The sequence below is a fragment of the Apaloderma vittatum genome, unplaced genomic scaffold (assembly GCF_000703405.1).
Source record: "Apaloderma vittatum isolate BGI_N311 unplaced genomic scaffold, ASM70340v1 scaffold604, whole genome shotgun sequence".
NCBI classification, from domain to species: Eukaryota; Metazoa; Chordata; class Aves; order Trogoniformes; family Trogonidae; genus Apaloderma; species Apaloderma vittatum.
In genome coordinates, this window is record NW_009711982.1 from 25,839 (window position 1) to 51,620 (window position 25,782).

The 25,782-nt window shown below is 35.7% G+C and overlaps 1 protein-coding gene across 1 annotated transcript in view; it reads right to left on the bottom strand.

The window, feature by feature from the left end:
* Positions 1-25,782, bottom strand: part of LOC104272738 (follistatin-related protein 5-like) — a gene marked incomplete at its 3' end in the record, with an annotated part of 69,048 nt that overhangs the window by 11,723 nt on the left and 31,543 nt on the right. The window contains exons 4-5 of the mRNA XM_009867813.1: positions 16,772-16,938; positions 3,227-3,347 (exon numbers count right to left, since the gene is read on the bottom strand). Coding sequence (XP_009866115.1) covers positions 3,227-3,347; positions 16,772-16,938 — 288 coding nt within the window. The remainder of the gene's footprint in view (positions 1-3,226; positions 3,348-16,771; positions 16,939-25,782) is intronic.

Consider the following 25,782-nt stretch of genomic DNA (forward strand, 5'->3'; position numbering starts at 1 on the left):
ATAAAATATTGGAGGTTGGGAGGTGAAGAAATAGGAAAAAAAATAATAATATTGAGGGGGACTGATAGATAGATGGTCTAAGCCAGCTTCCTGAAGAAACATAATGGCAAAGACAGTATGTTAAGAAAACTACACACAAGGACTAAATGTCAAAGTAATCTAAAGTGTGAAGGATATTAACAAAAGAAAGTAAAAAAAAAAGGCTGTTAAAAGAAGAATAATAGAATTGTTTAGATTGAAAAAGAGCTTTAAGATCACTAAGTCCAACTGCTACCCTAGCATTGCTATGTCCGTCACTAAACCATGTTCCTAAGCATCACACTTACATGTCTTTTAAGTATCTAAGGGACGGTGATTCCACCACTTCCCTGGGCAGCCTATTCTAACACTTCACAACTCTTTCAGTGAAAATTTTTTTCCTAATATCCAATCTAAACTTCCCTTTGTGCAAGTTGAAGCCATTTCCTCTTGTTCTATCACTTACTTGAGAGAAGAAACTGACACCCACCTCTCTAAAACCTCCTTTCAGGTAGCTGTAGAAAGCAATAAAGTCTCCCCTCATTCTCCTTTTCTCCAGGACAATCCCAGTTCCCTCAGCTGCTCCTCAAAAGATTTGTTTTTTCCTTCACCAGCTTTGTTGCCCTTCTTTGAACATGCTACGGCATCGCAATATCCCTCTTGTAGTGAAAGGCCCAAAACTGAACACAACTTTCAAGGTGTGGCCTCACCAGTGCCCAGTACATGGCTACAATCATTTCACTAGTCCTGCTGGCCACACTGTTTCTGATACAAGCCAAAATACCGCTGGCCTTCTTGGCCACCAGGGAACACTGCTGGCTCTGGTTCAATAAGCTGTTGAGCAATACCCCCAGGTTTGTTTCATGATATGAATCATATTAAAAAAAAATAATCTTGGAAGCTGGATTTGGTGTGAATATCAATGAAAGATATGAATACTAGCATTTCAGCATTTTTGGATACAAGATGTCAAGATAAGTCAATTATAATAAGTGTTTATGCAACTGACTAACAATTGATGTAACAAAGAATGATGGCAACAGCAGTGGCCAAGAAACTAGGTCTAGAGTACGCTTCAGGAGAAAGTTAGAGTCTGCTAATGTATGATTCTGGCTAGGATTAAGTATCAATATGGAATGGCAAATAATGGCATTTTACTGCAGAAAAGTAGACTTAAGAGTCAAAGACAAATACAAACACTGAAACAAGAGGAAATCACAAGGCCGCTCAAAAAACAAAGACATTAAACTCACTGGGGATAAAGTACAGTGGGACCCTTTGTCAGTGGAGGAGAACAGCTGCTAAAAACACTTTAAAAAAAACATGCAGGAAAAAGAGCTAGGAGAGTGCACTAATGTTCAAAAAAAGGGAAAAGCCCATTTTCAGTACACCAGTAACAATTGCAGTTCAGTTTTGTTCAAGCACAGAGTTCAGGAAAGGGCTTCTTAGAACTTGAACAGATGTAGAAAAATGTAAAGATCAAGGTTAGAAATCCAGATGCCCCAAGTTACTGTGTGGATACCCACAGAATAGGTTTTGGTGAACAAAGGTGAGATGTAGGCAGGTGTTAATTCAGCTCAGCTCTGTCTTGCCTTAACAGACTATTAACTGTGATGACCCAAAGGGGGTTCTGAAAAATGACCCTGCCCTGGGTTATCCCAGAATCAAACAGCAGACAAAAGACCAAAACCTGAATAGAACCAAACCCCAGATAACAAACATTTTGCCCTGAATCTCATATTCAAACACTATCTACTCTTTGTGATGTGTTAAATCTGGCTGAGTATGTGTGGCATGCATGTGTGAAATAAGTGAGTCTGGCTAAGTGTCAGGATATGTTAATTTTGTTGAGTCAAAGGTGTGCTAGTTATCACACAATTAGTAAGGGGTGCCCAGAAGAGATAAGGGGAAATCTCATCACACCACCAAATATAAACATTCTAGGTAGTCCAAATTTCCTCAAGCACGCCTCTGCACACACACACACACACACACACACACACCCCGCCCCCATCCTTACAGTATAAAAATTGTAAGATTTTCGGCAGAATTTTAGGAAGAGAAGTTTTTTCCAACCATACAGTTGGACTGTAGGAGATTCTTCCCCCCTTATTCAAGACGTCGGATAAGGACATTTTCCCTGCCATTGAGAACCCTTACCTGAGAGAGGGTAAGTGACTAAGACATGTATGGCACAGTTTAGGATTTTTACTGTTACTAACTTGCAGACTTCTTAAATCTGTAGTAGTACATTTTCCCAGGAATCACTGAGTTCTGTAATAATGTATCCTGTATATTGTTGTATTGTTGTTTCTTTCTCTAACTGTAATAGTGCGTTCTTCCATTGTATCCATAAAACCTGCATTGTGACATATAAGTGAAGTTCTAATAAACTGATAGCTTGAACCTTGCAGTGAAGTCCATGTATTGGACCTGTGAGTGAAGTTCAAACTGATTTCTTGTTTGAACCTTGCAGTGAAGTCTCTCCATCACAGTTAGTCTACCAATATTCAAAATAACAAATGTGAATTTAGAAGTCTACATTAATTATAAAACTTTCAGGGTAGTGTATTTTTTAAAATTTTGCATACATACATCTTTCTTAACATGAGACCTATGTACTTCTTTTTCTCAATGCACTGCCCAGAATTACTACTCTATCTGTATACATCACAAAATAATAGGGAATCACAGAATGTTAGGAGTTGGAAGGGACCTCAAAAGATCATCTAGTCCAACCTCCCTTCCAAAGCAGGATCACCTGCTTGTGTCCAGGCGGGTTTTGAATGTCTCCAGAGAAGGAAACTTCACACCTTCTCTGTGCAGCCTGTTCCAGTGCTCTCCTCACAGTGAAAAAGCTTTTCCTAATGTTTTTGTAGAACCTCCTATGCTCCAGCCCCTTGTCGTATCTATACGTATACATAAAACCACTTAGTATTATGCAAACAATATACAAAAAAACCTCACAGATTAACAGTTCACAGTGCAGAGTGAGTCCTCTGGACTATCTTTACTCCTTTTAATAATTATTATTCACATGGAAGTAATAAATTTTATTAATTTTATTAAATTTTACTGTTTTGCAAGGTTATTTATAGGAGAACAATAAGACTGTAATACAATATTAAAAAAAAGTAAACAGCAACAACAAATCTGCTTAACAAAATCCAAGTCTCTTATAGCTTGATAATTGAACATTTTTCCTTACCATTCACTTGGAGAATGTGAGTTTGATAGAGTTTATCATAGCCGTCAGCATAGCAGGTGTAATTTCCCATATGAGTTGTGGTAACCTTAGTAATGTACAAGGACCCATCATCTCCAAAATCCTACCAGGGAAGATTAAAAACAAGGTTATCATAATTATACCTGCATCTCTAGAGTAATTACGCTCATTATCTTGGTAAGAAAGCTGTGATGCAAATATTAAGCATCACAGATACTAAACCGGAATAGCTGACAGTAATCTGAAACTGAAACATTATATTTGTGAATAGTGGAGTTATTTGATCTTGCCACATACACCATGTCTGTAAAAGAAAACACAACTTTCATTTTAACAGCTACTTATTTTCTGCAGAATTAATACGTTTGTTTATTTAGCTACAATATTTATTTACAGAACAGCTATTTAGGATTGGATCTGATCATGTAGAAAACTAAATCTATACACAATTTAATAAGGCAAATAACATCATCTGGTGGAAGTGTAGTCATCCTTTGAAATGAGTAGATATACAGAAAAAAAATCCTCATTTTTCTTCAATTTAAGTAACAATTATTAATTTGCCCATTTATATATCATTAACTGACATATAAGTTGCACTGGATTAGACTGCAAAATTTGACCCTGTTGAGGGTTAGGGCAGGGCTGGCAACTAAAAACTGATGGATGCTCTAATTTCTCTCCCTTCCTAAAAGGGAACATGCTCTCGAATCCCCCAAAAGGGATGGGAAAGGGAATAAAGCAGAGAGACTTATGGATTGGGAAAGGAAAGCAGCTTTAATAACAGAATAATAGTACTAACAAGGGAATAATGGAAATAATGACAAATATACAGATATATACAAAACTGACATTGAACCCGACTCCCCTCCCAACAGCAATCACCACTGATGCTGCAGAGCAGGGAGGCACCAGGGAAGTCCCAGTGGCAGAGGGGAACTCAGTGGCACTCGGTGGCAGAGGGGAACCAGACACTGGAGCTGGATTCAGGAACTCAGCATCTGGACCAAAGGCAGAAGATTGGGCAGAGTCCTCCTCGGATGCTGGCCATTGAAGAAGTAGGCTTAAGAAACAGGCTTAATCCTGTGATCCCTTGGCTTTATACACATATGTTTCATACCTATATGGAATTGAATAGAATACTCTTTTTGGTTACCTGTCATATCCATTCCTCACTGGAAGTGTGACCTTTTACTTCCTTGCAACACCTTTATTTCCTGGCATTCCCAACATTTACACAAGGTCCAATAGTGACCTTGATCACTATAGGAGCAAGTATAAGCAAGAACCTTTCTGCATACCAGTCCCTGGTAGTGACTATAAACTCCAGGCGTTATCACTCCTAGCAGCAAACACTGTCTGTATAAACATGCTGTCAACTTCAGAAAGTGCACACTCTTAGAAGAGACTGAGCTGAAAAGTAAAACCACTAAACACAATTTGTTCAGCTTAGTTCAAACCAGGACAGAGCCTCATTTTTATTCCCAGTTCAATTTTTTCATTCATTTGTAATTAATATAATTTAAATTTTACAAGCAATTGTAAAATATGTCGATTATTGTAAAAAATGTATGGAATATTTAATAGTCAGTGTTTCATTTTTTCCTTATTTTTCATGTCTACAAGGACAACCCTAAATGACTATCCTAGTCTAATCTAGCTTCTTCCAGTCTATGTCCCATAGATTCGAAAGTTCATGTACATATCCTGCTAGGAAATGCTTATTTGTACACTGTATTCCATGATTTATTTTTTCAAGGACATTTCTTGACTGTTAGATTTTTTTCAGACTCACCTAGCAATCTATTTATTTATGCAGAAAACAGTAATTAAATATTTTGAGCAAAGAATATAAAATAGAAATTTAAAGCTATGAAAACTGCCTTTCAGCTTGGTAGATAATTTCTGCTGAAAATTATTTAACTCAGAAATTAAAGGGTATAAACTATGACGAAAAACACACAAGACACAGCTTCATACTAGGAAAAAGCCTACTGGATCTTCTATAACATGTAGATCAGCCTCTATTTCTGAAGGAAACCCATGCTTTATAAACTAATGCTTAATGTTAATACAGTCTACCACACACTTGTCTACCTTTCCTGTGTATTAAAAAAGCAGCTGCAAATCTTCTCAATATTCTTATGTATACAATACGATTTTGTTTTTAATTTTATCCTAAACTTGTTCGTGGTCAGCTTACACTCATTTATACTCCTTAACATGGACAGCCTCTAAAATAGCCTTTAAAATCTTCGCAGAACTTAAAATATCCTCTCCTTGTGCTTAATGACAGGACATGATACTATAAAATATACACATATACACATTCTAATTATATGCAACACAAAGATTCTTAGACACACAGTCTCACACATAAAACCCAAAGAACTTTTTTTGTTTGGTTTGTTGGTTTCTTTTACAACACAGTTAATTTATTGTCAATGTATTGCTCTCAAATACTTTTTTTTTTTTTCTGCATATAAAAACCTTCTATACTGCAAATCTTGAGTATTCTCTCATATAGAATCATAGATTACTTGGTTGGAAGGGACCTCAGGGATCACTTAGCCCAACTATTTGAGGTAAAGAAACACAATTTAAATGAGATGGTCTAGCACCCTGTCAAACTGAGCCTTAAAACTGTCTAAGGTTGGGGAATCCACCACTTCTCTTGGAGGACTATGGTGAAAAATTTTCCTCTGGAGTCCAATGAAAATTTCCCTAGGAAAAACTTGTAGCCATTACCCCTTGTCTTGTCCATGTGACTTCCTGTAAAAAGGGAGTTTCCATCTTCTTGGTAGCCACCCTTTATCATAAACTTCCACCCGCAAAATACTTTCCTCAGAATGAAAAATAATTGTCTTTATTTTACTTTTCACTCAGGGTATTCACACTGTCCCCTGTCAAAAACTCACTTTTAACATATAACTGAGAATTTAGTTCAGAGAGTATAAGTTTAGAGAAGTGAATCGGGAATGTGGTCTACATTTAGGTATTCTAAAGCCATTACATCCAAAAATGACAGATTTTTTTATATATTTTTAAAAAAAAAATCAGAAAACATGATTGTTCTAGAAAAGACAAAGTGCTTAAATTTCCACAGTTAAATCGTTAATGTACATAATGCAAACTAGGGCTTGGTACCTGGGCTTTCCACATTCTGAGTGATCCAAAGAGCTCATCCTAAACTCAGTAAACAGGAAATACTTTCTTTCTGATATTTATGTGGGTTGGTTTTTTTTATTTTTATTGGGGGGGCATTTTTAGTACTTTGTTTTGCTTTGTTTTGTTTACTCTTGCAATTTTTCAGGCCTAGATGATAACTTTCTGAGCAGCATTTCAGCTTTTTACACAAAGCTCGAAACGCTACAAAACTGAACATAATGTATTTAAGAGACCTATGAACTGATTAAGAGTTTTCTTTCGACATTTTCCCTCCCAAAATGAGTTTTCTTTCCACATTTTCCCTTGAAAATGAGTTTCTGCCAGTTGATGAATTCTGTGTGTTTCCTGGAACATCAGGACATACTAATCTTAACTCCATAATTTGGAGAAGGAAAGAAAAATGAAAAAGAAATAGAGAAAGAAAAAATAAAACAAGGACAATAAAGAATATAGAAATGAGGACATGAGAAGTGAAGATGTGAATTCTTAGCTACATTATCCTCAGACAGAAAAAAAATTAGCTTACTGGGTCCTTAATAAATGTAATGAGTTAATAGCATATTTCTATTTGCAGTCTTTGATAAACCTACAACAATGAAGAAAATTTGATTGGTTGGTATCTTTTCTATTATGAATAGTAGTGTAAACACTGCAACACTATTATACCAGCTCAGTGATAATGACAACACAATTTACATGAAGACTTTCTTCTTCTCCTTTTTCAAGAGATTTTCTTATGGGAAAAGGAAAAAGAAAAATCATCTGCCTCTGAACTGATCAGGAGAATAATTTGCATCCAAGAATTAAAATTTTGCATTGGTCTGCTAACTGCAGCCATCTAAATATTTTCAAAACAACAGCTGTTTGCCTGTAAAACACAGCCAATATACATTAGTCTCTTTTTTCCTATACATCCCTTCACATTTTCCAAATCTTATTTCATGGAATCATGGAATCATGGAATTTCAGTTGGCTCATGGAAGTATCAGCAATACTAATGTCACATTTTTGTTCATATTTTATATATTTATTTTTCAGTACCTGTAACTTCCTTTGTTGCAAGGACACAGAGAGTAGATGACCTTTTAGGGTTAACTGGAAACTTTTTTTTGTCTGAAAAAATATTGATGTATGCTTGGTTTAAAGACAGATAAATTCAGCTCTGGCTTTTCATGCTAATGTCAATGTTACAACTTCTACTTTCCTACTTTCCAAGTAATCAGCTTCTCTGCTCATTTTGGCAGAGCAATGCAACTCTGTGGTTTGTATTGCACGTCAGAAAGAAATAGAATTCCGTGAAGAAAATGGAAAAATTACATTTGCCACAAACCCAGGATTTTTTAATGTTTTTTTTTTCTAGCTCAAAAAGCAAATCAAAATATAAATTCCTTAAGATCAAATTTTACATACCTTCCCACAATCTCGTATTTTACAGCTGCAGTAAAAACAAATCATGAATCTAGTGTAAACCCACTGGTTGAAGAACCAGCCCAAAAGAAAATTTTAAATCAAATCGAAGCTTAATGAAAGAACACATTGTAATATGGTAAGTCGTACAGCATATACAGTGAAAAGTGACAGGATCTTAAACTCTGTTCTGAAGAATGTAACACCAAAAAACAGTTCATTGTTATTAATGGGTCAAGAGAAATTAATCTTTCTAAGCTTTTTTTACAGGCAGTTGAGAAACCTAAAGATATCAATATCCTTTCACTGGACAGTTCAGTGGATCTGTCTTTGCTCATTTCTTTGAGATACTGTCTATCTATCTCTACTGACCTTGGAAATAAGCTCCCTAACCACAATTAGATGCTGTAGTATTTAATTGGCCCCTCTGTTTCTTGCCACTGGGGAGACTGGAAAAAAAACACCAAAAAATGCTATTTTTCAGCACACTAAGGAAACCTTGCTAACAGTACTATTGCTAATGAAAGGTGATCATTTTGTGTGCAACTCGGGACATCTAACTAAATCTCATGCACATCTTTCTAAGATCAATGCAAACATCGCCCTCCACCACCTCTTCCTAAAGCAAGACCTTGTAACGTATAAGCCCTGACCATAAGTTGAACCGAACAGGATTTGTCTGTATTCAGCAAATCTGAGAAAAATATTATTTGTCTGACTATAAATGAATAGAATAACACTGCACATACTGAAATAAGTAGAGATATATTCTTTTAGATACAGTGAGGACTGCAGTTTCATTTCATGAGGTAATAATAACATCTAACAAGTGGCAATACTCTATCAAGTGGCAATATTCATTATTCTATGGAAAACATGCAGCAGCTTTATGCTTTTCAAATTATGTCAATTGATTAAAACCGGGTTTCATTATTTTGAAACCTAATAATGTTATAAGATTCTCAGGAACCTGAAGCAGGACCACACAGAAAACTGCCATAAATCCCCTCACATTTGAATTACAAATTCACTTTATACATAGTTGTATAAAGAGAATTTGGATCTTGTATACAGGAGATATGAACTCGACATAAGTCACAGTATTGAAATGAGTTGCCCAGGGCAATGATGGAGTCCCCTTTCCTGGAGGTATTTAGTCAAGGGCTTGACAGTGTTAACGTTAATGATTGGACTCTAGAATCCTAAATAGCCTTTTCCAATCTGGGCAATTCTGAGATTCTGTGACAGCTTTGCAAAGTACTAGAGGTCTAGAGGCTAGCCATAAAACATTGTTAATATTTACTTCTCAAAAAAACCTCTCTACCTTTATGATAGCTTGCTATGAATTTGCAATAAACACTGCTAATTTATTTAGACATTCAAAATCTCCAACTGAGTAGATACAGCTTATTTTAAATTTAAATTTCAGTATGCTCCAATAGAACTGTCTTTTTTACTGGTTCATGTTACACATAGAGATATTCAGAATGACTCGTATACTATTTAACTTCTATTCCTTTTTAACAAAACAAATTGTTGTATAATCAGATTTAATTGGACAAAACTATTGATATTTGTTTCTCATATATGTGACATAAATTTATAATAATTACCCAATTATTGTAGCTTATTACAATTCCTCCAAACTGTTCTTTCTTTTTAAAAATCAGCTTTAATTTTAGATGCATTTATTATTACACACCAAACTAGATCTGTGAAATTTACTTGTATTATATTACATTCCAAAGTGATATCTAAGTGCTAGGAGGCTCCAAGAAATCAAAAGAACATCTTACAGATGACTCAATTTAGGATCAGATTTGTGAAAGGATCTTGGCAATAACACCCCCATTTCTTCTTTCTATAAACAGACTGTATTTGTGCAAAGAAATAATTGAATATTTCCTAAATTTTCCTGATTCTAAAAATATCAACTCTTCTTAATTACATTGGAGTAAGACTGAATTTATATTCAATCACTTAGTTTACAAGCACTTTTGTTTTAAATTTATAAAGTTTATTTGAGTTTTTGATCTACTTACTGCACAAAATGCTGTTTCAGTTTTAGTTTGATGAGTGTCAACCTCTTTTCTTATATTGACAATAATTCATACCTTCATTCCTGAACTGTACTCATCTTAAAGTAATAAAATACACTTATTTCACAGAAACAAATTTCTCAGGATATTTCTTTATAAAATTAAGAGAATCTCCAAAGAATAAAAACTAATCCTTTCAACTTCTGTATTACTAACATTTTCATCCCATTTTCATCCAGTCTATCCTATGTATTTTTGAACTACTCAGGAGTGAGATAGACAAGTAGAGGTCCTCAAGATTTATGCAGTCGGAAAAAGCTCTGTAGGAAAAATTTTGTTTTATTACAAACTACCCTCTGTACATGTGATAAACCAACAGGCAATAAAATACCTTGCCAAACACATACAACCTTCCAATATCTTGGAGACAAAACTACATAAAATAAACAAACAATAAAGATAGAGAATGATAGGGAACCACCTATTATGTGGTAAGTGAAGAAGAAATACAGGGGGAGAAAGAAAAAATAAGCCTAGTAACTTCAAACCTGATTTTGAAAATCAGAACTAACCATTTTACGTTATTCTTAGAGTACAAGGGAAGAAGAAGAAGAAAAAAAGCATTTTATAACTTCAACAGTTTTCTTTAAGATATATATGCAGTATTAATACATGATCTCCAGAAAATAGCAGAGAGAAAATGGCCAGTCACTCATATTACTTGGATTTTTAATACAGTGCCATTTGTGTCAGCGAAACTGGTGTATACATGCTCGGAAAAATTTTGAATGGAACTCTCCACAAGGATGGGAAGGGAGAAAAATCAAATAAAAAGGCTCAAAGATTGAGATAAGGACAGAGAGAGTTCATTCATCACTTATGGTCATGGGCAAAAAAACCAGAGCAGACTTGGGGAGAAAAGATAAATTGAATTTACCACTACCATTTATGAACTAGATCCGAGTAGGTTAGTGAGAGAAATATATAAATAAATATAACCTGATTTTAAATATGCTTCAACCCCATCCCCTACTTTCCATTTTCCCAGCTACCTCCTCCCATCCATCGGTGCAAGGAGAGGTAGGGGTTGAGGCTTGCTGTCCACCTGGCCATTACTCATTGCCCAGGGCAACTCTTCCTTCTTGGGAAAGAGGGCTTCTTGCAGTCTTTCCTTGCTGCTACGTGGTGTCCATGTCATGGGAGGCAACTCTCTACCTCCACATGAGTTTGTCCCACTTAGGGTCTCAGGTTGCTTTGCGTTCCACTCCTGTGTGGAACTCCTCTCTCTTCCGCCTGGCATGGGATTCTGCATGTGCCACTGCATCCTGGACATTCTCACTGCCACTGATCCCCTCAGTTCTCAGGCAATTATCTCCCTGCCATCTCACTCAGAACAGGACTCAAGGGAAACACTCTGCTCTGGTGCCTTTCTCCTCCACTTTCCTGTCACTTCCTCCTCCTCCCAACAGGAAAAAAAACCCACTCCTCAACGCAAAGACAGGACACAAGGAGATAATGAGACAAAGAGGAAGAGGAAGCGGTACCCCCTCTTAAATACATTGATTGCAGAGGTGCTGACTAGCCTGGCCTTGGCAAGAGTCAGGTCTGACTTTTAATTGGGGCTAGGGGAGGCTCTTGAAGTTTTGGAAGAGTCATCCTCCACAGCTCTCCCCCTGCTACCAAAAATCTCGCCAGACTCAAACCCATGACAAATTCCATTACAAAAGATTTTTTTTAAGTATATGCATACAACAAAGCAAGTGACATCTGCTCACTGCCATCTTTCCTTCTTTGCTTATGAAATCAAAATATTGACATCTTGAATGCTAGCACAACAACTCCATTTAACAAGGATCTAACCTTGATATACTCAATACTCATAAAAATACTTTTCTTAGAGTCTTCTAAGCAAACAGCAAACCCCAGTCAGTCTGAACTAAGCGCTTAGCATCAGCTGGAGTACAACAAGCAAAGGCTGAATTACACTAATTAAAAAATTGGAAGATGAGACACTTTACATTTAATACCAGTCTTGGTTATCTGCAAGCACCACACACACGATGCTGTTGTACAAACCACCAGTACAACAATACATGTTCATCAGTCTAATCTTTTACCACAAGAAAGCTTTACCAGGCAAGATCAATTCCTTGATGTCAACAGAAGAAAGAGCATTTCCGTGTCATTTGCACTATCTCAAAACTTCCACTGTAACCACTTAAACTAGTAGTGTAGGAACAATTTCTTTATTTTTTCTTTTTCCCTCTCTGTATAAATGAATTGTGATGCTACTGTCCAGTGATAGCCTTGAATCCTCTGATCATCGTTTATGGTCAGGTAAACTGTAAGCTATTGCAGGACAATCCTTGTACAAAACAGGGAAAATTGAGGTGGTTAGAAAGTTGTTTGCAAAAAGAAAATAATTTTAGCATATGGTGGCACTGACAGACGCTGTAACAAGCATGACTTCTGTTCTTTTGCTAATATGAAGTCAAAGCGTTAAAAAGTTATTAAGCCTATGGTATATATTTTGACGGTTGTTCGTGCTAGCCTCACCTCTGTGCCTGGTAAAGTCTTGGAAGAGATTCTCCTAGAAGTTATGCTAAGGCACATGGAGGGCAGGGATGTGATTCAAGAAAGACAGCATGACTTCACCAAAAGCAAGTTCTGCCTGACCAACCTGTCCTTCTGGAGTAACTCTATCAGTGGACAGGAGAAGAGCTATGAAGGTCATCTATCTGGACTGACAGTCTCACACAAGATCCTTCTCCCTAAACTGAAGAGATATAGTTTTAACGGGAGGACAGTTTGGTGGATGAGGAATTGGTTGTGTGGTTGCATCCACGGGGTTGTGTTCAATTGCTCAGTTGTCCAGAGGAAGATCAGTGGTGTCCCTCAAAGGCCCATACTGGGACCAGTGCTGTTTACTATATTCATCAATGACATAGACAGTGGGATCAAGTAAACCCTTAGCAAGTTTACACCAAACTGGGTGGTGCAGTTGACATGCCTGAGAGAAGGAGTGCTATCCAGAGGGACCTGGACAAACTTGAGAAATGGACACATGTTCAAAAAGGCCAAGTGCAAGGTCCTGCACAGCAGCTGGAGCAATCCCAAGTATCAGTATAGACTCAGGGATAAAGGGATTGAGAGCAGCCCTGAGGATAAGGGCTTGGGGGTATTGGTGGACAAAAAACTGAACGTGAGCCAGCAATGTGCACTCGCAGCCTGGAAGGCCAACAAACTGTATCGTGGGCTGCATCAACACTAGGACAAAACAGAAGGACATTATATTGTTCCAAGTTTGTCTCTCCCAGAATCAAATAGCTTAACTCACATTGAGAATTACATAGTGTGAAAGTTTAATGTCTAAGTATTCGCTATAATTTACAAAACCACATTGTCACAACTGCTTATTCTGATAGCGTCCTCTGTGTGTGTTGACTTAGAGTTATGATGATCTCTGATGTATTTTGCTTAAAAAAAAATACATATCCATCTTCCCAGGTCAGTGCTTGTCATGTTTTTTTCAGAAAGTGTCTACTATTTACACATTATTATTCTTGAGATGCATGGACGTGGTTCTTGTATAACTGATTAAATTAATAACTCCCACAGTTAGGCAAACATGATTGTAGTTCCTAATATAGCCATTGTAAAGCCTAGAATACATTGTTTCTGGGGACATATTAAATTATACATAGACTTAGAGGGTTTGAATGTTTAAAATTGCCTGAGTAAGTATAACACATTCTTCGGTGGTTAAATTACTACATAAACTTGAGCATACTATGTTTCCCTCTGCATTTGTTCCTTTGAAATTAATATTTATTTACGCACTAAATTAATTTCCCATAGTGAAATATAAAACACTATGCTCTTTATTTTTCTTTCCCCCAAGGTTTTATTTTTATTACGTTGCCTGAATGGATAATAAATTATGGCTACATAACAATCTTTAAGCAAATGTGAAATCAAAAGAACCAAACAGGGAATAAATTATGAACAAGACTGAGAAAGGTATGGAATGACCAAACAAATATGGAATAAAACAAAAAACAAACAAGCAACAAAATACACACCAAAGGAAGATCTAGAAATAAACTTAGAGGAATCAAGTCAGTGCAAACAGTGAAATATGTAAAATAAATTTTGAAGGAAAGGTACTCTAGGGACCAATTTAGCTCATCAATATCTTTATGTCCATTCTTTTTCTTTTGTATTTAGACTCTTTCTTTTATGCACTGTTAGCTTAACTACAAAGATATATTAGACTAATATCAGGTATATACATAGGTGATATCAATTTTAGTGCCTCCCTCCATGGATACTGGATCTGTCATTCTCTTTCTATATTTGAATCATGACTAATAATATTAAAGGACTTAGAAAGGTTAATATTAAGGAGTTAAGGAATAATTTTTGCTTAAAAAGACCTCCAAATATTCCAGTTTGTTTACATTTTTCTTAAGCTAACAAATAAATTATGAATACATTAATCTTCAGAATTATGTCCTGCTGTCACTGGAAACTCACACTCGCTTTACAGGTCTTACTGTACCGGTACACAAAATTATGTACAGACATCATTCCAGTACTCAGACAACACTTTGCAGACCTTTATTTTTATGTTATTTTATGTTTATGTGGTTTTTCAATTCAGTATGCTGTCACATATTCCTCCTCTCCTAGTAAATAAAACCAAACCTAGCCACTTCTAGCAATTGCAGCTTTGAATGTCTGATCGCCACTGTAATCTGACTTCAAACTGGGCATGCCATGAGTCTTTAAAATTGCTGTACTCAACTCTTCTAGGCATGATAAGTACTTCAGAAATGTGCTGAGTTGGCCCTGGTTAATAGACCAATGCCCACCCAGCTCATGGGGTGAGAAAGACAGGGAGATTGCTTACTAATTGCCATGGAGGGCTAAACAGACTTGGCCTTGAGAAACAGTTTAATTTACTGCCAACAAAAACAAACAAAATGCATAGATTGGGAAAAAATACATAGATTACTAAAAAAAAAAGTTTTTTCTCCCCTCTCTTCTGCAGGATTAACTTCAGTCCTTCACTCTCAACTCCATTATCTGCCTGAGTGGTGCGTAAGGTTTGAGGGGTACAATCAGTACACAGCAGTTTCTCTTTGCTTCTCTTCTCACCTTTTTTGTCTGCTCTAGCCAGGGCTCTCCATGGGGTGAAGTCCTTCAAGATTAATCTGTTCCAGTGTAGCTGCTGGTTATATCTGCTCCACCACGGAGCACCTCCTGCTCCTCCAGCCTTGGACTTTCCTCTGACATTCGTTCTCTAGTCCTCTCTCCAGTGTTTCATGCCCTTTTTTGAATATGCTTTTCCGGTGATGCCCTGTGGTGGTGGGTTGGAACCACCTGAAACTGGCTGTTTCTGGCACAGGGCAGTCCCAGCCTTGGCCCTTAGAGGATGCCCCTGCAGCATCCACTGCCAGCACCTGGGCACTTGCACCCGAAGTTTCTCTGTTGGTTTGGGTTGGATTGTTTTAATTATTACTTTTATACTCAAAATGTATGTATCAGGCTTTGAAAACATTTGCTCTTTCCACACTTGCAAATACAGTCGACTGAACCTTTCAATTTGAAACTGAGACTTTAGCTTCATTATTTCCATTCATCATTTCCCTTCTATTTATCTGTGCCCAGATGCACGTTCCTGTTTGTTGCTACAGCGCATGCCTCATATTGTACTTAGAATTGCTCACTAATATCTCCAAATTGTTATTTTTGAGCATCATAAATATTTCAGAAAGCTAAAAAATATCACAGAAAGGAGCTGCTGAATGTGGGCAAGACGCTTTTGAACGTCAGTCACATGATTAATACCAAACTAACAAAAGCAATAATTATTTAACTGAGAACTTTTCAGAGGATGTTACCTTCATCCTAAGCATCTCAAGTGATGTAAACCTACTGTTCAAGGAAGATGAGCTTTGAAACAGCCCCTTATTTTAAAAAGATATGAGGAAGCTCAGTTTACAAATAGAACTAATGTAAAAATATCAAACAAAACAAAGGTGATGTGCAAATACAATTGCCACCTTAGAAATAAAAACATTCATAACAAAATGAAGTAAACAAGCTAGGTATTTGACTGTGGTGATACTCCACATATGTAACAATTCCAGTAATTTTTTACTTACTTGAGTCAGAGAGGAAGCATGACTCTTGATCTAACCATTTGTCCACATTTATAACTTTGCTAATATAAAAAGGGCAAAGAAGAGTAATTATACAAACTGCAGCTGAAAGATTATTTTTAGAGTGTCATCCGAAGATGTAATTATGTTTGTCATTTTCTGGTTTGCTCCACATTTTGAGGTCATGACAAAGTCAGACGGCAAGTATTTTCCTTCTTAAAAAATATTTCAAGTTATGATAACATTAATTGGTGATTTTTTGAGAAGTGCCATATAAACTTCAGAATATTTGGATGAATGAGCAAATCAACCAATTTTGTAGTAAAATATCTATATTGTCAAAAACCACATTTTTATTCATCTATGAAAGTATAAGGTTATTATTAGGATCTGTTCATACTCAATCACTATGCATTCCTTAAAATATTCAATTCACAGATTTCTTCTTTGTTTCCTGCTGCCTCTATAATCCTGAATGTATACCACTGACTGTATTTTGGGCTCATGTGCTTTTACACTGTGATTTTGTCCTCACATGCTTTTGTTGCTATATTTATTCTTTTAAATGATTGGTCTTTGAAACATGTTTTCTCTATATTTAACAACAAGGGTTTGAATATCCAGCAAAATAAAAACAGATTGAGTTTTTCACACATATTCTCATTTCTTTTCTTTCAAATATCAGGAGTATTTAATTACACAATGTTTTGACAATAAGATGTTAAATAGAGCTTTCTCCTACTTACATTGATATCTTCCAAATCCAAGCTATTCAGAATGACGTTGTTCCTCTTCCAGATGATGGGAGGTCTCAGAGTTCCCTGGACTGCACAACTTAAGACAGCACTTTGTCCCACTGTTGCCACAGTAATGCTTAGTTTTTGATCTTCAGGCAGGCTCAGCTGAACTACCTCTGCAAAAGATATATTGTTTGCAAGATTAATTAGCAGGCAGTTTCATAAGGTTAATTAGCATGCAGGTTTTGTACACTGGTAATTTAAGGATTTTAATTGAAATCAAAGCAAAAAGAACTTCCATCAACCACAGGAAGTTCAGAGCATTTCAGATAAAGGTCAGCATGACATTTCAATTAAATTGACTGACAAGTATCACCCTGTAAGAAGGGAAGTATTTAAAATGAAAATTAATTTCAGAGGTAAGACTGTAATAAACATGACAGTATAGCCTGAGTCAGACTTGGGAAGTTATTTGACAGTGAAAGGCAATGCGGCAGAGTAGTCACAGCACCTTTGTCTGAACTGCGATGGCAGCACTGCTCAAAGAGTCATTCATGTGAGTTCACTGTCAGAAAAGAAAAATACAAACAGAGCTCAGAGTGTAAAACATACAGGTCTAAGTCTGAAATGGGTAACAATGTGAATTCTGCATTCAGAATATAAGATTAAGGTATAAGATTTCTTTTTCTAGTAAACCAGTTTTTACGGAGCTTCTTCCTTCACATCAATGAAAACATGCTTTCCAGATCAAACTGACATTAGTAATCTCTCTCATTTCAGTCTCTGAATTATTTGCATTAATTGTAGTCCAAACGCATTAGTTAATTTCATTTTTTTAAAACAGTGTTAAAATAATTTTTGCTACATTTCTCTTGCAAACAAGAGAACAACTGCAGAAATTCAAAGCCAGAATAATAAATAGTTCTATACTTCAATACATCTCTTTAAATACAGAAGAGAGAAAGAGAAGGGGGGAAAAATTTTTTTTAAAAAATGAAAAAAACAGAGCACTATTATGCCAATTCTGAAACTGCTTTTCCTGCCAAGGAACAGAAGCAACAACTGGAAAAGACTATAACATGTGGCAGAAGTAGAGAGTACAACACCGTGTAACAGTTAAAGACAGACCTTAAGTAAATGCAGTATGTCACCTGAAATATTATGAATTATCTAGATCCACAAATATTTGCTGACTTTTTTTTTTGCGTTTAACTGTACAGCACAGGAGAAATTGCTCCTGTTGATAAACTATTCCACAAGGCTTGCCAAGCCTTAGCATTTCCTAAAACAACCCAACGTAAAAAATATTTAAAGGAGTAAATTTAGAGGAAACAGTTTCAGAAATGCCTCAGAAATTTTTGTTTGGGGTTAGAGTGTGTGTTTTTTTCTTTCTTCAAGATAAATTTATAACGTGTTTAGAATCAAAATCCACCACGAATACATGCAAACACACATATTGTGCATGAATGCATATGTATGAGAAAATTCAATCAATATGAGAAATCTGAGGAACAAAAAAGTGTTTTTTCACATTTATAGCTACTGTTTGAATCATGAAGAAATTTCAGCTTTGTTCTTGAAAAGTGATCAACATTTCTAAAATTAACACCAGTGCAGAAAATACAAACTCACTCAATAACCTGTGAGACTAAGAAGAGAGTATATCATGGTGTATGAAATATCTAAAAAAAAAGTGTGATTGCAATACAAAATAAATTTTATAAGTTAATAATTTATAAAACAAAGAAGAAAATCCTAATGATATTAAATCTGGTATGAGCAAATACACTGGTAAATACAGAGTACACAGTCTTTAAAGAAAAAATTTGTTTAATTTAAGTAAAGCTTTGTCATACAATTTTGGAATAAATCTACTTGATGCAAAAAGAAGTAAATAAAATTAGTATTAGTAGAGAAGTACTTTCAACCCTTTCAACTTGACACCGTGAAAAATACATTTTCTCCTATTTTTTATTGCCTCTGGTATTTCATATTGCAAGAAAAATAATGCATGATTTCAGTAACTTCCTTTTTACCGTAACACGAACTAAAACCAAAGTAATTGAATAAATTTCAACAAGAAAAAAATAAATTATGTGGCCATCCATGTTCATTTCAATCCAAGGGGAAAAAAAATCTCATTTTTCAGGTTAACCAAAGGCTCATCATTGTTCAAGTTATCAAATACTCTTTTAAAAATTTAGACGTGTGATGGGGGTCCAGAACTTAGAACTTTCTTGGCTAACCCATGTACTAAACAGCTCTAATATTAATAGAAAGCCACTTCACTTCGGTGTCTCACAACTCATGTGGACACTTACATAAAAAAAGTCACACATTAACGTGATGGCACTGTATACTCTTCTCTCTTGTGTAACTGCCTTTAGGTTAGAGGCTGAAGAGCTGAGGATTTAATAAGTTAAAATTCTACATTTGTAAGAATTGCAACATATAAGAAGTTATATAGGAATTGGAGATCATGCCACTCTGCTGCCAAAGCATGAAAAATCTCTAGGTTTTTCATCTTTCAATTTTTAAGTATACTACAAAGCAATACTATGTAATTAACACAATTTTTATTTCTTTTTCAAAAATGCAAGCATCAGAGAGGCATGTCAATATCTATCTTCAGGAAGGAAAGCTTTGTTGTCCTATAATTAAACTCGATGGCTCAATTTTGTGTGAATTTTACATTAAGATCAAGAAAATCCTGATTCTTTTCATTTCCAGAAGTAATATTCTGTGACTCAAAACTCAAGTGACACTGCCCACTAGACATGCACAAATGAGACTGACTCATGATTTTCAAACTGCATGCAGTATCTGACACAAGGAAAAGGAAATGTATGAATTAAGTTAAGTTGAATATTGTGTTATTAACTATGGTTTTAAAAATCTAGTGCTTCATCAGAAGCATTTCAGCTCCTATGTTATATGAGATGGTTCTTCAGTGACACTATCATACACACTTCCTGAGACATACCTATTTGGATACTGAATGACTCAAAACTTCTGGTAGACAACTGATAGAACAAGTATTGTTCTTCTTTATTGAATTGACTATACAAACATCTCAAAAGGCAGGTAAATATTTTGATACTCCATTTCTAAAGGGGTAACTATCTCTGTTTTCCAAAGTCACTATTTAATTTAGGAAAGTCATGACTGATGATCATGAAATAAGCTTGTGCTGATCAGCTTGTTCCCTCTGTGAAAAATGGTAACCTTCGTATGATGATTCATAGAATCATAGAATGTATTGGGCTGGAAGGCACCTTTAAAGGTTATTTAGTCCAACCCCTCCTGCAGTGAGCAGGGACATCTTTAACTAGATCAGGTTGCTCGAAGCCTCATCAAGCCTGACTTTGAATGTCTCCAGGGATGAGGCCCCCATCCTTTTATTATGGTAAAGAACATACTACGGTGAAGAACTAAAGAACCGCATTTACTATGGTAAAAAAAAAAATCTTCCTAATGCTTAATTTAAATCTACCCTGCTCTAGTTTAAAACCATTGCCAATCAACACAGCACATTCAAATTCTACAATATTTCAAGAGTTTTTTTTCAATTAATTCCAGTATTACTGTAGATACCTATATACAGAAAGCAAGTAGCTATAATAAACATGCTTATAATTTTTAATTAGAGTTCAATAGTAGAAAAGGGAACCTCTACCTTAAGGGAGATGGCATTTTGAAATCAAGAGAGGCATTACTGTATTATTTTGTTGATACTAACAGTTCATCTGCCTTTAATTTTTTTTAAATTTCCTTTCATTTATTAGCTATGATAGTCAAATCATTATTTTTATTATAATTATTAATACATTGTTGTTATATCATCATCATCATCATCATAGGTGATAACACTAATTTCGCCAGAGGAATTTCCTAAGAATTATTTCTTAATCTTCCACACAATATTTTTCTATCCCACTTACAACTTCTATCACATGCCTATATTGTAATAAAACAGCCAAATGCAAAATTTTATAGAATTAAGAAACAGTTGTCTTGCCCAGAAACAGTCAATTCACTGATGATGCATATTTCTTCAAAATTATGAAAAAAAAATCGACTATAACTAACACATTTGAATCTTTATTTTCTCTCAAAACCTGAATATTTATGTGAAAAACACTTCACATATTACACGATGAAGTACAATTTAAATTATTATTTGATAAGAAAAATATTATGTACAAGTTTTTTTAAAACATTTCTTATTTTCTAAAGGCAAAACTATTGCATTCTTATTGAGGGCGGAAAAAAAAAAAAAAGAAGAGCCTTAGGCCTCCAGACGAGTACCTGGAGCAGAGCTCCTTGACAGGTAATTCCCTGAAAATCTCTGTTCATAACCTGTCTGTAGCCAAGATGGAAGAGGCAAACATCAGTGTGGTGTGTGTGGAGTGTTCTCAGATGCACAGGGCAGCATCACCCTCAGAGCCTAAACTCCATGACATTCCTATGGAAACAGAAAATATAAGTCTAGGAGTTAAATGATGCATTTATCACCTCATTTTTCCTCCCTTAACAAAATAAATCCAGTTTTGAGGGCAAGTTCTGCCAGGGACTGAAGCCATGACACTGGGAGATATAATCTGCTATATTGTTTATTATAGAGCAGAAATATTATATGTAAATGGCCAGTAGCTTTTACCATTTACAGCTTGCCGTTATCAGAAGCAAGAATGTTCTACTGTGGTATATTGTATCAATGAGTGAGTTTCTAACTCCTCCAGATGCAGTATCAGTTCGACATCCGACATCAGTTTGACAGCTGGGAAGGAATTGTTTACAAGGGAGTGTAGTAATAGGACGAGGGGCAATAGTTTAAAACTAGAGCAGGGTAGATATACGTTGGACATCAGCAAGAAATTCTTTTCTATCAGGGTGGTGAAACGTTGCCCAGAAAGGTGGTGGAGGCTCGATTCCTAGAGCCATTCAAGATCAGGCTTGATGGGCTCTGAGCAACCTGATCTAGTTAAAGATGTCCTTGCCTGCTGCAGTGGGGCTGGACTACATGACCTTTGAAGGTCCAGCTCAACGCATTCCATGATTCTATGACATTAATCCCTGTTCTTAACTATAAAAAGTCACTGAATCTCTGAAGAGAAGAAAGAGGGAAAAAAAACCAAAGAAACTCAAAAAAATTCCTACTAACAAAACAAACAAAACCACAAAAACAATCAACAAACAAAAAAAACCCCAGAAACTCCCAAACAAACAAACAAAAACAACAAAAAAACTCCCAAAACCCAAATCCCACCTATTTAAATATAAACTGGAGGTGTGGATTACAGAATAGGTTGCAGACAGCTGTGTAAAAATACCTGGTCGGTAAAAATACCATAAGAAGAGGTGATTATAAAACATGACAAAACTAGCAAAACCAGAGTATATGTTAACTACTGGGAAGATATTTTAAAACATTAACACTGGTCAGGTAAAAAGACCTCTTTACTGAAGGGGCTCAGAAATACTTAAGATACCTTTGTTTGCACTTCAGTCAACATTATATCAAATTAAGATCAGGTCTATTATAATTTCCTAAATACTACTATAGTGATTGAAACTGGAAAAAAGTAAAGAAATATAAGGGGTTTTTTTCTGCAGTCACTGTAAATATTACTTACTTCATTAAACTTATATAAAACCACAGAAAGGTACCTTGGAGCCCTAAGCTGGGGATGCCATGGATCTTGCATCCTGTGTATATACCTGACTACAGCAATATCACTGTTGTCAGATGATTATTATATTTTAGTGGGAGAGAAAATATTCAAGTAAAAGTCTTTATATCACTTGTCTTCTTAATTATGTTTCTTCACTTAAATATCAGTGTGGTTTTGTTTGTTTCCAAAACAGAATTTATTCACTTGCATTTATTCACTTGAGGTTGGTGTTAATCATAAATTTAGCAGCTTACTTTCAGTTTTGAAATTATGTACGCAGAAACAGGTAGTATGAAGGGATTATTCTGCTGAAAAAAAATTTGAATGTTCCTCTGCCGCACCAGAATCTGTAATGAGAAGCAACCACATCAGAGAAGAGTAAGGAAGAAATGTGACAGGGCCAGATCAAGCTATAAAATCCCAGAACAGGGCAGTACTTACAGCTGTGAGCAACCTAAGTAGTGCTTCTGAATAGCCAAACCAAAGTAGAATTTATCAAGGAATACACTCTTAAAAACCAGGATACTTTCCCTCAAGGAAATGCTTTGAAAAATACCTATAACGTGATGGAACCTGTTCCACTACAAGACAGACAGATTGCTTTTCAACAATACTTTCAGAAACCATCTCTCTTCAGGGAAAAAAATAAAACAACAAACCTGTGATAATTTTACTTCGTAGAAAGAAAACAAGGAGACTGACATTCAGTGACCTCAGCATTTATCTTCAAATCAATAATCATTCCAAAAAATATCCATTCAAATTGTACACATACAAAACCTTAAACAAATATTTAAAAGCAATATTTTGGCAGCTTCTCTGTTTTATGTTTGTTTAAAACCTGTTAAAAAATCTTTCCTTCTTGTCTTGCTAGCTTTCCCAGCTACACATAGTCTCAGATGCTTTTAAAATAGTTTCCATTTTTTTCTTTCGCTCTTCCCACTCTCTTTCCTTTCATCTCTTCTTATTCTCATCTCCTTTTATTTTTTCCCGGTCCTTCTTCCCTTTCTATATCTCTGCCTCACTATTCACAGGCACCAATCCTACTACTTCTGCTTGTACTTTCTTAAATACATTCAGACACACTATTTATGCAATAACTCCAGATACTGAAGTGAACATCAGATGGTTTCTTTTAGATCTAGAGTTCATTTTTTTGATTTGTCACAGGGTGGGGTGCGGGGAGTTCATGGTTATGTCTGCCTTGTGCCTTGGGGGTGCAACTTAGCATGCTCACAAGTCAGAGTTTGTAGGAATGCACCCTTACCACTACCTGCCTGAATTCTGGGCAAGATGCATCCATTCCCACATGCATATCTCTTCATATATGGGAAAAAGGGAGCTGTAATATTCCAGTAAGTATACCAGTCTGGACAACATGGAGACCATGTAATTTATTTTACATCCAATATCTTATCTCAGATATTTCACTCAGATTTATATCTTACACTGAATAATAGCATTCCACCTTTTAAAGATGCTACTGGAATATAATTTGCTGTCACAGTAGCGGTAGCATATGCACTTAAGTACAGAAATATTAACCCGATTGTTTTCTATTGCTACTAACCTTTTAATTTCTTCCAAGACAAGAAAAAGTTCATTTTAAAAACACTGATCACTGATCCAATATAAATCAATGCTAAATAGCTACTCAGAGTTTTGTATTTGTGTTTCAAATACATAACAATAAATGTGATTATGTCTCTCCATGCGCTGTAGAAATCCATGTTGCAGAGGTCATGTACCAGAATCCCACTATGGACCCAGACCCTGGGTCTCCATGATTTTTAGATTTTATAAACCAAAGAATCTAGAAACTGTTCTTTAGATCACTGTTTTCTGATCTTCTTGTATAGCTTTTTGCCAAGATCTGGAATGACATTCAGCTGTCTACAATGTCAAGTCCTGATACCTCTGGAACACTTCTGTAGCTCAAACAAAAACTTACCCTGCATCCCATGCAAAACTGTGCAGTTTTACAGTTTATCTTCTCAGTCATACATAGAATAATCCAATGCATATTGCAGATAGAGAATTAAATTTAAAATCAAATATTAATGGATATTTGGAAGATCACTCTTTTCTTGAGAAGCCCTCAGGATCTGAGTTTATGAAGCTGGGCCTTCTCATCAGGCTCCAGATATAGGAAGATACAGCTTTCCTGATCAGCTTCTAAAACATAAAATCCCTACTGAGTGACAGTTGATAAATAACCAGTCTGGAAAAGTGCTTCCCCTTGATAACACCTTTCACTAAGGTTGGTTGAACACAGAGGCTAAAAGAAAAGGGGATGGGGAGTAATGGGACACACACACAAGGTAGGGATACAGACACTACGGGACACATAACACCAAGATTAATCTTTGCATTCTAAGCTCAACATATGGTCTGAATTTACATCAGGCAGAATCCATAGCTCTGTAGACAAGAGTCTGTGATCTACCACAGTAACACAGCTGTATACTAAACACATTCTAAATAAGTATCAAAAATTCCACACGGTCAGAAATATCCTCTAACTGATAATGGCCAACAGCAAATCCCCATAGAAGAAAACACTGGGCAAACATATAGTGGTAATTCCACTGAATTCTGTTTTAGAATCCGTCAGTACGGTAGTGCCTGAGCCAGAGGAAGTTTCTGGTGGCAATAGTAAAATAATGTCAAAATTCATTAACTTGGAATGGAAGAGATATTTTCCCATGAGGAAGGAAGAAAATAAACCAACTCCCACCCATTATTACTTTTTTCTTAAAACATAACAACTTGAAAGCTAAGATGCCTAGGATTTTTTAGCGATCATGATGCCTAAATTAGAAAATAAACCCTGCTCCGAAGTTATTCGTATCTAAGGAACTTCTTTTTGAATACCATGGTTCAAGTCCACAAATTGAGACCTTCAGAGTTTAAAGATACTAAACCAATGCCGTCAGAGGAAAATAGTAGTTATCATGATAACCACTAATATATGTCAATGATCATCAGGTACTTGCACTAGATATTGAAAAAAAAAGCCAAGAACAAACCAAATATCCCCACCTTCAGGTTTAGCACTCTAAGAGGCCTCACACTAACACTAATAATTCATTGACTTAATCACTCATAGTGCTTTTCTTTAAAATATCTAAAACTCTTTAAGAGAGGCAAAATTAATTAACCATGATAACTGACTACTTTCAAACCAAGACTTCGCAATTTGAAGAATACACAAAAGGCTGATAAGTACACTTGTAACTTTTGCACGTGTTTTGCAGACAGTCACTATCATTGGCAACCAAAACGAATCTGTGTATCTGTCACTTCAGTAAACTATATTTGATTCCAATCTGGCCACGTGAATCC